This window comes from Triturus cristatus, chromosome 12 (genome assembly GCF_964204655.1).
Source record: "Triturus cristatus chromosome 12, aTriCri1.1, whole genome shotgun sequence".
Lineage (NCBI taxonomy): Eukaryota > Metazoa > Chordata > Amphibia > Caudata > Salamandridae > Triturus > Triturus cristatus.
Genome location: NC_140595.1, coordinates 292312692 through 292327042, shown reverse-complemented (window position 1 = coordinate 292327042; position 14351 = coordinate 292312692). Strand labels below are relative to the sequence as shown.

The following is a 14351-nucleotide window of genomic DNA, read 5'->3' as shown; positions in this document are numbered from 1 at the left end:
TGGCCCACTTGATAAATTATTTCTTTAATTAAGCTGCATCCCACCCCCTTGAGGCACTGTTCCTTATTTAGGAGAGGGGTGAGTAAACGGACACTTCCTCACTGACTTCTACCTCATTCCCTGCTTTGTCATTCACACAGGAGGGGGCAACCTGCGCCTCTCGTTCAACAGAGCCATGGGTCTGTCCCCATCCCGATCTCCCACCTACGCTGGAGCTGCAGTAGCATCAGATCTGTTCCTTGGCTCTCTGCTGCCGCCTCAGTGACCGTGCTGACAACGCACTCCTCCTAAACCCAACAAGGTTCGGCACAGCCCCCAGGTCTGATGCGTTGTCTGTGGGCCTTGCAACTATTACCTTGCATGCATTCAGCAGCTACTGCATGTGTCTGGTCTCTGCATAGTCAATTACAAGCACAGGAGGCTCCCCACAACACTGCACACTGCTTACATCTTGACCGTCCTGCCCCATCCCCAACTCCAGGTTTTTAAACGGGCTCAGGAGAGTTGGGGGAAGTGTTTTGTCTCAGGCTGCAGTCCCAGAGTCATTAGTAATGCTTGATGAACCCTTACAGACTATCCATTATTTGTGTTTTGGAATCCCCAGTTCAGTTTGCGGTGGTGATTATGGCTTCCCTGTAGGAGGAAGCTGTGTACTCCCACAGGAACAAGGTGGTATAGTGCCTGGAGATATATGGAAAGAAGACTTTCCAACCCAATGGTCTCTCCCCTAGCAGGCCAACACTGTCACTCACTGCCAGCTACAATCTTCAAATCTGACCCAGATTTGACTGGTAAACATTCTTGCTCATGGACCTGCTCATCCTGACCCAGGAAGATGTAGTGCAGAACCTGCTGACATTCAGGAACCTCATTCACACAGTCAGAAGATCATGAACTGTGGTCTGGCCATGCATTGGCAGTCATAGCTCAATTCCTTGGACTTGAAGCTTGAGTCCTAGGAAAAAAGTAGTCGATCTCCTCTTTCATAGATTTGGGCCTCCAGAAGTATAAGAAAGGAACACTCACAGCCAAATTGTTTACATCCATTGAAGGTCTTCCAGATTGCAGGATGTTCTTTTGCAGTGGACTCTTCTTTCTGGTGAAGGCAGGTAGGGAGAAGAAGCTTTACTATGAAGAACAAGCCAGTCCCACAGCATCAGCAGAGACCAAGAAGTCACAGTGACTTCCCCTTTGACCAGGTGCCCTGCTTGGGACCATTTCTGATAGTGCAGAGACTTTGCTTCCCCTACCACCTCTGGACCTAGATCCCCAATGGTGGATCAGTTCCCTCCAGTGGCAAAAAATGGCCATGGTCTACAGCTTCTGTGGCCACCACCATCCATGGAGCATCTACCTCAGTGAATATTCATGAAGTGTTGCATGGGATAGAGAAACTCCTTCTTTTAGGCACAAACAAGTCCAACCGACTCTTCCGGGTATGGAAAAAGGAAATAAGGTTCAGCCCCTTCTTAGTTCTTTAGACCCTAAACCAACCTTTCCTCTAGAGTCTTTGTTCCTGGGGTTAGCAGCTGCCCAGAGCAGCACTGCAAGTGCTCAGTGAAACTTTCATGCACTCTTCCTGAAGGAACACAGACAGTACCTCATGTTTATGGTGAAACATGAACGCTACCAGTGCAGGACATTTGTTTGCTCTTTACCAAGACAATCGCCCAAGTGATAGTTTTCCTAAGACAGCAACAAATCCACTGTCCATACCTAGACAACTGCCTGTTTTTAAAAATGTATTTTCAAGATGCAGAGCCCTCCTGAGCCCTGACTACCAAGACACTTTACAAGCTAAGTTTTCAGTGAGCGGTCCCTAAAGCCCTTTGGTTCTGACTAAAATGATTCACTTAATAGGGAGGATATTCCTCTCTTGCCTAGCAAAAACCTTCCCTCCTGGACAAAAGGTAGGAGTAATTAATAGCTCAGACTGTTCATTCTTGATCAACAAGGCAATAAAGCCTGCTGGCTCCAGAAGATGGTGATGCTCCAAGCAACTTGCATAGGAGTGATGATCACTGCTGCTCCATCTGGCCGAACACTGGGCCATCTTCTAGAAGATAGGTTGTACGAGTGGGTAGCGCACATGGGGAATTCTCCATCGGTGCCTTGTGAGAAAAATCTGAAATACTCTGTATGTAAGCTTGTTAGAGTTAAAAGCACCCTTCCTATCAGCGCTGAGATTCGAGATGGGGATGGTCCTAGTCAACACCATGGCCCTCTTCTACAGCAGGAAAGGAGGGGGCACTCACCTGCCACAACTTTGCTAGATATCAGCAGCTCTTTGATTGTGGCTATTCCAGAAAGGCATGCTTCTACTAGCCTTGCGCATTGTGGTGAAAGACAACACCAGCGTGGACAACCTAGGCTGGTATATCTACTCGTCAGATGGCTCTGAAATTCTCCAGAAAGTCCCATTTGGCGTCGTCTGAGCCTGGGGATCGTCGACCAATTGATGCTTTTGCAACTCACCTTAACTCCAAGTGTGATCTTTCCGGTCCCTACGGGCCCTCCTCAAGTTGTGTTGGAGTGGATGGTGCACTTTTCTGTAAGCTTTTTACGCCTGTGATTTTATGGGTCCTTCAGAAGATCAGAGAAGTCAGAGACAGCTATATGATTTTAGTGTCTTTAATTTGGCCTCGACAAGATAGACTGCGTACTCAGACCTACTCCACTCACTGCAAAAGAACCACATACACTTCCCCAAAGCGGAGACTTTCTGTCCACAGATGCTTTCAATCATTCAGTTTGATTGCATGAATCCTGAGGAGCTCACCTTTCATGTTCTTTTCATGCCACACAAAAGAAACACAGGTGATGATGACTGCCTGTAAGATCTGTGGCCATACAGGCCCACAAAGATAGGTGGACAATCCTTCTCCATGGCAGGTTGGCGTCTTTCCTCAGTAGATGACTGTTCTCTTTCAGAGAAATGAAGGAACGAAGGAAGAAGCGTGGGATGAATGAACAAAGAGCAAGGGAGGAAGCAAGGTTGGAAGAGAGCAAAGAAGGAAAACAGGAAGGAAAGAGGGACGAAGAAAGTGTGCAAAACAAGAAAGTAGAAGCAGTTGGCAAGGCACAGATACAATGGCATCTCCTACCAGAATGGAACTCGCTTTGCAAGAACAGCCCTGAGGAGAAAGGAGACAGCCGCTTTTGCGTGATCCTCTGCAGCCTTATTCGAGCGAAACAGGAAGTGCCCTGCTGCGAGCTGAGGATCTAGATTGGTCTACGTCATCACAGGAGTGTTAGGCCTGCGCCAGATCAAGCTGCTCGAGCGGCAACAGACGTCACTCCAGCAGAGCTTAGAAATCAAAGCTTTCTGGCAAACCAGCTGTGATAACGCTGTATGACTTACACTACAGGTCTCCTTGAACGGTCTGTGTACGAAAGGTAAGTTCTTTAAGTTTTTGGTACTTTAGGCCACGCTGTTGAACACGCTTTAAAATCTGTGGAAATGGCACTAAACTTAACGAGGGGTCATTTTGCTATATTCTTATATTATGTTTTGCTTGTGTTTCCCCTCTATACCCTGCCCCCCCCACACCCCTAGTATTTTGTAGTCTACTTGAACTCGCTCAGAATGGTGAATGAGTGAGCGTTCTAGAGTCATGTTAGCTGCTAATTTGTGTGCCGTACTGTTTGCTGGAGAGCCGCAGTAAATATGGCTTCTTACATCTTGTTCTCTCTTTCTCATTCTCTATCGTCTTTACTTCACCTTTGACAAGGGCTTTAAGTGGGATGAAAAAACTGGGGGGTATCTCAAAGGGGCGTGGCCGATATAATTAAGGGTGTGGCTTGAAACCTTTATGCTAAAAATATGTGCTCAGCTTAATGTGCCACCCGACTGGCATTTTGCTGCTTCTGTTATTGCCTCCACATATAATGCAAGAAGTAACATTACACCTACAGCAAGCCTGGACTGTTGGCTTGTCAAAGGTTGTTAGTTGGATAAGATAAATATACTACATGCAAACATACAACTGTGGCTTCCTTGTGTATAATATTGAAAATGCTTTAGTTCTTGCACGAGAGGTTGTGAGCCGGGTCTCGTGGCTCAGTGGACTAAAGCAGCCACTTCAGGGGGCCTGTGTTCGACCTCATGGTCATAGGTTCAAATCCCGGCGGGTCCACTCAGCCTTTCATCCATCTGAGGTAAATAAAATGAGTACCATTGAGTTGGGTAACAATAAACATCTGTTATTTAGCACCAGGACACCTAAGGGTAATCGTGCGCGTTATGTTATGTTATAATGGCTAGGGCTGCCAACTTTGGAGCTGAGGAAGCAGGTTTGAGTCTCAGCCTCGAACCAACATCCTATCTTTGGCGGCAAAACACTTAATCGCCTGTGCCTACCAAAAAATAAATGAATATGTCCTTCTTGGTGCACATGTAAAGCACTTTGAGTTTTGCAATATAGAACTGCAAACAAATACAAGTTACATCAAAAACAGTGAACTGGGAGGAGCCTAGCGCGCAACCAAGATGGCCGCGTAGGTGCGAGGCTCCCGAGGACCTCCGCGACCTCCTGAATTAATCCTGGCGATATCCTGTCCTTGTTGAGGGGACTGTGTTGGGGAACCGGAGCTGAGGCGCCACCCGTTTTTTGGGCTCGAATCAGACCCCGAACGCCGGTGGGAGCATCGATTGAAGGTTGCGGCCTTCTCCTCGCCGGCCCCCCGGATTGGAGTAGTGGGGCGATCCGGGGACAAAGTGAATAACAGCGGCGAGCGGGGCTGGGCGACTGGCGTACCCCGCAATTTCACTTTCGCTTTTGCGCCCTCCTAGCTCTCAAGCCGGGTCGGGCTGCAGAGCGGGGTGCGGTGGCCTTGTCCGGGAGCCCGGCTGACCCGCCGGTGGTGGGTTGACCCGCGGTTCGGTGGTCGCCCCTGCCCCCCCCCTGGCACCCGTGACTTGGTATAGCGGCCCGTTTGGGGAGCTTGGCACGACGGTGGAAGAGCCAGCATGTCCACCAAACAAGATGGCGACCGGGCGAAGGTGAAGACGACCCGCCGTGGCACGGCGCACCAGGCCAACAGTATGGACCGCTACACGCTTCAGAAGGGTTCTCCGGAGACATCGCGTGCATTCCCGGTGGGCCCGACGGAGGCATCTGCTCATCCGGTGGATCTGACCCTCCGGGACGTCATGGGCGCCATCGCAGAGATGAAGGCCTCGGTGGACCAGCGTTTCGACACCTTAGCGCAAAAAATAGACTCGGTCCTTGTGGATGTGAGCCTTGTGAGGGCAGACTTGTCCAAAACAAACGACCGAGTCGACTCCCTGGCCCACACCACAACGAGCCTCACGACAGACGTGGTGGCCCTCCAGAAGGAGGTGCGCCGGCTTGGCCAGGCGAGCGCCCTGATGGACCGGCGACTGGAGGACTCCGAGGGTCGGGCCCGGAGGAATAATGTCCGTATGTGGGGGTCCCGGAGGGACGAGAGGCGGAGGCGGCGGATCTTTTCGTGGAAGATCTGATCCTGACCCATCTCCAGCCCCGGGGGCTGAGTAAGCTTTTTGCGGTGGAGCGTGCTCATCGGGTCCCCGGGGGCAGACCTAAGACTGGTGCCCCGCCGCGGCCGCTCATCGCCCGGATTTTTAATTTTCGGGACAGAGATGCTATCCTCCAGGCCTCCAGGCAACAGGGACCGGTCAAGCTTGACAACATGGAGATACATTTCTACCCAGACTTTACTCCGGCGGTCCAGAAGCAGCGACAGAGCTTTCTTGGGGTTAAACGTCGCCTAAGGGACCTGAACCTCAAGTACTCAATGCTCTTTCCAGCCAAGCTGAGGGTAGAGGTGGATGGTCGCACGCACTTCTTCGACCGGCCCGAGGCGGCTGGGGACTGGCTGGACACTCTGCCTGGAGATCGGGGCCGGGGGGGCGGGGGGGGCGCGGCTGGCGAGGAGGGCCCGCCGGATCAGAATTGAGGGGTGACTGAATAGGCCTTGCTCTGGACGTTGTTCCTTCACCATTTATTGATTGCGTATGTTCCCCTCCTATGGAGGTTGCGTGGGGTCTGATGGGGGCTTCCCTCCTCCTCTGGGGGACTAGTTAGTATTTTAGCTATGGGGCGACAGGCACACTGCACTTTGGGGGGGCTGTCTGGGCTCATGCAGGGGTGCAGGGAGGGGGGAGTTCTGTTGGGACCGGGGGGTGGGGGGGGTGTGTTGTTTGTTAGCACCGCAGGGCAAACCCGCTATTATGTTGTTGTTATTAGGATGCTCGATGGGGGACGACCGATTGATTCGACGTATGATGGGGGGTAGGGATTTGACTGTGTTGTCATGGAATGTTAACGGCCTGGGGGATAGGATTAAGCGTGGTGTGGTCCTGCAGTACTTAAAACGTATTTCACCAGATGTTGTCTTCCTGCAGGAGACGCACCTTATAGGTAACTCCTTTCATGCAATGAATCGGCGGGGATATCGTTTGGTGGCACATTCCGGCTTCACCTCGGGCTCGCGGGGGGTGGGTATTATGATCAAGAACTCGCTCCCGTTGGAGATTGATGAGGTGCGCCATGATGAGAGGGGACGCTACACGGTTCTGGTGGGAAGAATGGAGGGTAGAGTGTTTATCTTTATATCAGTGTACGTCCCGCCTGGGTTACAAGCCACCACATTCGCGGACCTGGGGCGCCTCCTTCTGGACCTTCCGAGTGGCCTGCTGGTGGTTGGAGGGGACTTTAATGCGGTAGCCTCTGGGTCTATGGATCGCCATCCCCCTAGGGACCTCCCCCGGGCACAGGCGTGGCTGCCCGGCCTTCTGGACACGCTGGGCCTGGTGGATTGCTGGCGATTAAAGCATCCCGCATTGCGACAGTACACCTTCCACTCGGGTGCCCATGGTAGCCTCTCGCGGCTTGATTACATCCTTGTCCCGGCGGCCCATGCAGGGAGGGTGGGGGAGGTGCGCCATCTAGCGCGGGGTATCTCAGACCACTCCCCATTGTTGTTGCATTTCGATGTCTTCCCGAGGGGGGATGGCAGGGTGGCCCCAATCAATGCATGGTATTTGCGCGACCCCACCATTCGTGCCGATTTGATCAAATCCTTACAGCGATATTTCGACGAGAATGTGGGGTCGGTCTCTTCCGCCATCTCCCTGTGGGAGGCTTTCAAGGTAGTCCTTAGAGGGGAGGCCCTCTCCTTTATCTCCCATGCCCGGCGGCTCGAGCGGGAGGAGGTGACCCGGGTAGAGGCCGAGATTGCAGAACTGGAGGGTGACCTGGGGAGCGGGGTAACAGACGCCAAGTTGCATGTTCTACACCTAAAGCAGGCGGCCTATCGGGCCCTCGTCACGGAGGCGGCCAGGGGCCTCAGTAGAGAGCAGCAGGGGCGATTGTATGATGTGGGTGATAAGGCTGGCAAATTGATTGCGTGGTTGGATAGGAGGGAGAGAGCGAGCCGCGTGGTGCCTTTGATTGAGAGTGTTGATGGTGCGTGTGTCACCGAGCCGGAAGCCATTGTCTCCTGCTTCGCGGATTATTTCCGCGAAGTCTACTCCCCGGTTTCCCCCTGTTCGGAGGAAGATTCCCATGCCCTGCTTCGGGACATCGCACTGCCCTCCCTAACGGTGGAGGACAGGGATTCGCTGGACGCCCCTCCCACCTCAGACGAAATTGCCTTGGCTATTCGCTCGGTTGCATCCGGCAAGGCCATGGGCCCCAATGGTATTCCCATCGAGCTCTACAAGCTACGCCCGGATGTGTTGGCGCCCCACCTGCGCGCGATGTTCCTGGCGGCCCACTCGCAGGGTTCCCTCCCGCCGGACCAGCGCCTGGCCACAATTGTGGTGATCCACAAGGAGGGGAAGCCCCGTGAACGGGTCACATCCTATAGGCCGATTTCGCTTTTGAACGCGGAGCCCAAAATCCTGGCCAAGGTGTTGGCCAACCGGTTGGTTGGCGTGGTGGGCGACCTGGTCCACCAAGACCAATCTGGCTTTATACCGCACCGCAACACGGCGCTCAATCTGCGGCGCTTGCACGGGGTGCTCGCGCGTGTCCCGTTTGTGCGGGAGCCGGCCATCTTGGCGTCCTTGGACGCCACCATGGCGTTTGATACGCTTGAATGGCCATACATCTGGGCGATGCTGGCGAAATTCGGGTTCGGCCCGGGTTTCATTAGCTGGGTCAAATTGCTATATTCGGGCCCATTGGCGCAGGTGGTAGTGAATGGGCGAGTCTCGGCCCCATTCGCGTTGGGGAGGGGTACGCGACAGGGTTGCCCCCTGTCGCCTCTCCTGTTTGCCCTGGCCCTGGAGCCCCTGGCGGAGTGGCTGCGGTGGCACCCTTCTATCCGTGGTCTCCGCTGGACCCCCGAGCATGAGGACCGTGTGTCCCTCTACGCTGACGACATCCTTCTGTAGGGCAGTGAGTACTTTCGGTACCTACAAGTCCGCCATGCGCTGGGCTCCGTCTTCCCGGACGTCGCATCCATTCCGGAGTCTTCCCCCCTGGAGGACAGAGTGCTGGACGGCCATGTACCGGACAGCACGATCTCCCTCATATACAAAAAACTGATCAACGATAGATCGTGCCTGCTGACTAGTCTCCGCGAGGCCTGGGTTGCCGACGGGCTGGAGCTGGACGACGAGGATTGGATCTCCGCGGTGGCCTCTCCGAAAGAGGTGGCCATCCCGGCTCGCCTTCGTTTCGTCCAGCTCAAGATCCTTCACCGGGTTTACGTGACGGGGCCAAGGCTTCTGCGTATGGGTTTTGCTGGTGACGGACTGTGTAAGCGTGGCTGTGGTGCGCTGGCGACTTTCATGCATATACTGTGGGAGTGCCCGAAGGTGGAGCGATTCTGGTGTGGTGTGCATGAGGTCCTGCGTGTGGTTACGCGTGTCGCGCTGCTGCCTGAAGCGAGGAGATGCTTGCTGAATGTATGGGAACCGAATGACTATTCGGTCCCGCAGACGCGGTGGGTGACTCTGGGATACATGATAGCTAAGCGTGACATTGCTCAATTGTGGGGATCCCAGAGGCCCCCTGCGGTGTCGGCCTGGAAAGAGCATATGGATTGGTGTATGTTTCGTGAAAAGGTGGTGTATGTGGCAAGGGGTAAGCCTGGGGTGTGGGTGAAACTCTGGGGCCCCTGGAACGCCTACCGCGGGGGTATTTGTGAGCCACCTCTGCTACCGGCTGCCTCGCCTGCTCCGTCTCCCTAGACGGCTCCCCTCCCTCGGCCGCGGGCGCGCGGTCCCCCAGTCCCTGGCCTACTCCCATTCCCCTCCTCAGAGTTCTGCTGCTGGTTTGGATCCCCCACTTATGGAGCACGTGCTGTCACTTTGGATCGCGGGTTGCCTTGCGGGTGTGGTTTTTTGGTGTTGTTTTGTTTCAAGAAAAGGGAACCGTACTGTGGGCTTGGAGCTGTGTGGCCTGCACCATTGATTACTCCTGTTTCACTGCTCTGCACTGCCGAGAGACTTTTACTGTATGTATGCAATATGCTTTTGTCATTCTAGCGGCCGGCCGGGTGGTTGTAGGCCCATACCTGTAACTTTTGCAACCTGCAATAAACGGTTTCAAAAAAAAAAAAAAAAAAAAAAAAAAAACAGTGAACTGCTGCAGAGTTAAGATTTTTTTCCATTCTGAGAGTGAGGATGCAAATGGAGAGCCCGGTAGGGACCCGTCTCAGCACCTGCTTTTAAGAACTCACTGTGCTGAACATTGGCAGGATTGGGCCCACTTAGAGCTCTGCCTTTGGCGACGAGGTCAGGTAACTTTGCTAAGATTTCTGTCCTTCGTCATGTGCTGGAAGCAGTCTCCTCTATATTTAAATCTCAACAAGAATTTCCACGCATGCACTTTGACTAGATTAAATATATCCATTTGAAAGTTGAGAATGGGGGTTTTGGGGGGAGGGGGGACAGAATGCCCCCCTCCTCCCTGGAATCTTAGGGTGGCTGGTAGGGTCCAAGGGCGAAGGGCGGCACTGGTTAGTTAGGGGGCGCGGGGTCATAAGGATTTTTGGAGAATGCAGATAGGTGTGGGTGCCATTTTAGTTTAGGTACACCCTAGCTGGAGGGGACAGTAGCGAGGTTTTCTCCACCCTCCCTCCCTGTTGTGTGTTTTGGTGAGGCAGGTGCGCAAGAACAAGTTTTTTTATTTTGTGGTTGTCACTGTTAATAAACAAGTGCCTTGGGTGGTGTTACACAAGTTTAAAAGTTATTGCAAGAAACGTTGGTCAGGTTGACCCAGTGGAGATTTCAGGGGGGTTGGGGGGAGGGGAGGGAGAGTTGATGAATGGAATAAGAAGGCAACAGTGGTGTATGCACAAGGGTTTGGAAGCGGGGAGTTTGAGTGGGGAGAGTTGTGATTGGATTGTCGGTTGGTTTTGTTCGTGAAGGGTTGCTTAGGGGAGTGGGAGGAGGATTTGTATAGATATTCAAGATGTATAGTGAGGCCCCATTGATGTTTAGTATGTAAGGCGTAGAGCCAAGGTTTTTATAAAGATTGTGCACCTGTTTCCTTAAAGCGGCCTTTTGCACAGTATCACGTAGTCAGTCGTTCTTGGATACGCCATCGCGCCTGAGTCACGTCTGAACATCATAGCTAGATAAATACACTTTTAAGCATGTCCCGCAGTGCCAGCGGATTCAGAGACGGGCTTATGTCGCGGAGTAATGATGACTAAAATTGTCCCGCCGTGGAGATCTGCGCTTTCCAAGAGTGTGATTTCATAGAGGTGTACCCAAGCCTTGAGCAAGTGGGATGCACACGACTCCCACAATTATGACACAACCAATGAGGTGCTGATGCCAGTAACTGGTAGGGTGAAACCTTTATTCCCTTGCCCATTGGCGGGACTAGTAGGACACATATTATATGCATGTTTATAATATGCGTGTGTTTTAAAGGACAAGGGTTTATAATATGCAGCATTTGGACTTTAGCTAAGGTTTTGTATTGTCTATAAGTGCCCCAGACCATCTGTGCAACCAATGTTTAATAAGAATATGCCATACACGCTACATCTATGTTCGGAGAGTGGAGCCTCTGCTTGCTTTGACAGGGTTTGTATCACTATTCGTTGTAGTAGCATGATCAAGTTATTTGCTTCTGCAGCAGAGTATTGCCTTTTCACTTGCACACGTATCTTATGTTAAGACTATTTGGAAGAAATACCCAATAACCGTCAGGTCAGCCCTACAGTGCCTTTTGTGATTGTTCTCTCCTGATGATTGGCTCTAGATTTGTAATGTTACTGAGTTGTACCAGCTGTTGGTGGCATTTGATAGCTATGGATTAATGGTTCTGTTGCTCTGCTCTGTTTCTCACTGGTTATTTGCAGTGTGCTGCCACACCATGTGTCTGTTAGCCTTCTGAGTGTCCAGTGCACAGCAGGTTGAGTTGTCGGTTTCTAGCCCCTTTGCTCTAACATGTGCGCTTCTAATAGACATTCGTTCCACAAGTACCAGGAATCACATCTCTTCCATTCCAGCCTAGAGGCCTGTGCTGTCCAATGCCAGGATCTCCATTTACTCATCGTATGACATTTGGAGCCTAGCCTGCTCCAACACCGAATAAGCATTCCACTGTAATATTCCCCTATGGCCAGGGCCACTGGATGTGTGCGATTGTATGGCGGCGGCGGCGGCGATTTTCTCATAATTATAGATTTGCCGCATTTGCCACATAATCCATCATCTGCTGTATAATCTGCAAAGTTTAATAAAAAGATTTTTTTATCTAGCTCAAACGGTTCAAAAGTTACTTAAAAATGCAATGAAACGTGTTGCAGTGCAGTAGGTTCTTTGCAAATCTGGGCTGCACACCTTTCTGTTGCATATTGCTACATTTGGATGTCAAACTGGTACTAATGAAGTGCAACCAATGCCCTGAGAGTGTTGCCATATTTTAAAATGATGAAAATAAACAAGTAATACTTTTACAAAATGTGCCACCTTATGCTGCATAATTTGCCTTTTCTTGCCACATAATTTACTCAACCCTGCTGCATAATTTGGGCCTCTCCTGCCACATAATGCCAGTGGCCCTCCAGCACACTATATTGCTTCAGTACCAAGACAAAGATTCTTCCTTCCCCACCCAGTGCCATGTCCTTCCTGGATTCCCAGTATGTTTGCACATTTGTCTTAGTGTGTTTTGTTTTCCTTGCAGGAGGTGGATGCTGCGACCCAGTGCCAGGTGGCGGAGAGTGAGTACACTATACTGTTGTTGTTGAATAATGCAAAGCTCTGTTTGTTTGCACACGGGGGTAACAAACTGTGCATAGTGGGTCTGACATGTCCCAGCACTGCAGAAACATGCATGTGTATGGGCAGCATGCAGCAGAGTGAAGAAGAATATAAGATCATTACTCCACTTGGCCAGTCATGTGTTCCTCCTTATTGTGTGTGTTCAGTGGTGCACTAACACAATAAGTGTTATTAGCTTTGTTGCTGGTGAGAGAGAGAGAGCCAGAGATATATATATATATATATATATAGATGGTTTTAGGAGGAGAGGGTGGTGTGAATGCAACAAAGTTGGGTGTGTGGAGAGGAAGTAAGTGTGTGTCTGGTTAGATGAAGAAAAGGTGTTTGTTGGAATGTGGTGTGTCTCAGAAAAAAACATTGGCATAGCCAATAGCCCTGACGCTGGCCGCCAGTCTTTTGGATTTGCCAACTCTTATTTTGTCTTCCATGGTTTTTGCAAATATGAGGGCTGGGCCCTCATTAATAAATAAATTAAATTGGCTAAAGGCAAAATATTGTTGATCTAAAAAAGCACGTTTCAATAGAAGTCCCTGAGCTGAAGGTAAGGCTTGCGTGTGGATGTGCTTCTTGTGAAAGCGCACCTTGCCGTAACTGATAGTGAAGTCAGCCAGTGAATGAACGGGACTAACCCACTGCCCTATGATGCATGTTGGAGTGGGTGAAATCAAAACGTGAATTACTCAACAGTAGGGGTGGGCGGAACTTGCGCAATTGCGTTACGCAAATCTCCGCGAAACAGTAAAAAATCTCCGCGAACACGCAGAAATTCCGCGAACACGCGGAATTGCTTGTTCGCGATGCTTTTTTCCTGTTCGCAATTGCTGTTTGCGTGTTCGAGGAGAAATATCTCGCGAACATGCATTTTGAGAACGCGAACAAGCAAAAATTTCGCGAAATCGCGGAAAGCAGACTTTTGAGCAATTTCGCGTTCCCCGCGGAACGCGAAATTACGCAAATTCCGCAAATTCCGCAAGCGGAACGGAATTTGCTGCCCAGGCCTACTCAACAGACTAATGGATTAAATCTGGCTGACCCCCCCCCCACCCATAACTATGTATACACATAGAAGATCTTGACTGACGCCACCCAAAAAAAAAAATTGGTCTGGCGTCGGGGACCAGCCTCTTGCCTTTAGTAATTATTTTTTGTAATATTTTTGTAAACTTTTATCTTCATTACAAATAGACAGAGGGTTAAAAAGATAGATAAATAAAGAGGCCGGCAAAGACAAATAGAGTGTTGTATAGACATAGATATGGTTGCATAGATAGATAGGTAGGTAGATAGAGAGTGGTGTATAGATAGGTAGATTTGCATATATAGATAAATAGAGTTGCAAATGTAGATAAATATAGTTGCAAATATAGATATAGAACAAAAGGGCTGCTAAGATACAGATAGATTGGCTTGCTAAGATAGAAAGAGATGATAGATACATAGGTAGCTGGATAGATAGATGGATGGATAGATAGATAGATAGATAGATAGATAGATAGATAGATAGATAGATAGATAGATAGATAGATCAAACTTTGGAATAAACAGCACAGTTTCAATTAATAATGTAACTGTTGAATATCTATATGAGCATGATTTGCCAGAGCACGGAAAGCAAACTAGAAAGCCATACAAGCAGGTCCTATCGACTAAATTGGTTTACAAGTATAACTGTAGTCTTCAATTAAAATATATCACATAATAAACAGAGAGATCTAAAGACAGCATGGCCACGCCCGCTCTCCAGGCTTAGCTCTGCCTACACCACAGACCCCCCCTCACAAAGCACCCCTTTTGAGACTTTATTAGGGGTTTCCTACAGAAGCAACAACGATAAGTGTCTCAGTAGCAACTGGCCTCTCAGTCCTTTTGAGGGTGAGGCTGGGGATCAGACAGACAGACAGCGTCCAGGCCCCAGGGTCTAAACACTACCCAAATCCCATTCCCACCTGTGTAGGTGCAGCAAAACCACTTTAATTCATTCTTGGCAGCAGCACACAATCAGCCGGTTGGAGGTCGAATCACTTTAAACCTCTCTGGATGACAGAGCATCGCATTAGACTGATGGGTGCTCCAGATCGTTGACCAGGGATACTCCCACCGTTCCTATTCTATC

The 14351-nt window shown here is 50.5% G+C and overlaps 1 protein-coding gene across 1 annotated transcript in view; it reads left to right on the top strand.

Annotated features, from left to right (window-relative positions):
• Positions 1-14351, top strand: part of CNGB1 (cyclic nucleotide gated channel subunit beta 1) — a 958531-nt gene that overhangs the window by 211357 nt on the left and 732823 nt on the right. Inside the window, exon 15 of the mRNA XM_085637063.1 lies at positions 12141-12177. Coding sequence (XP_085493189.1) covers positions 12141-12177 — 37 coding nt within the window. The remainder of the gene's footprint in view (positions 1-12140; positions 12178-14351) is intronic.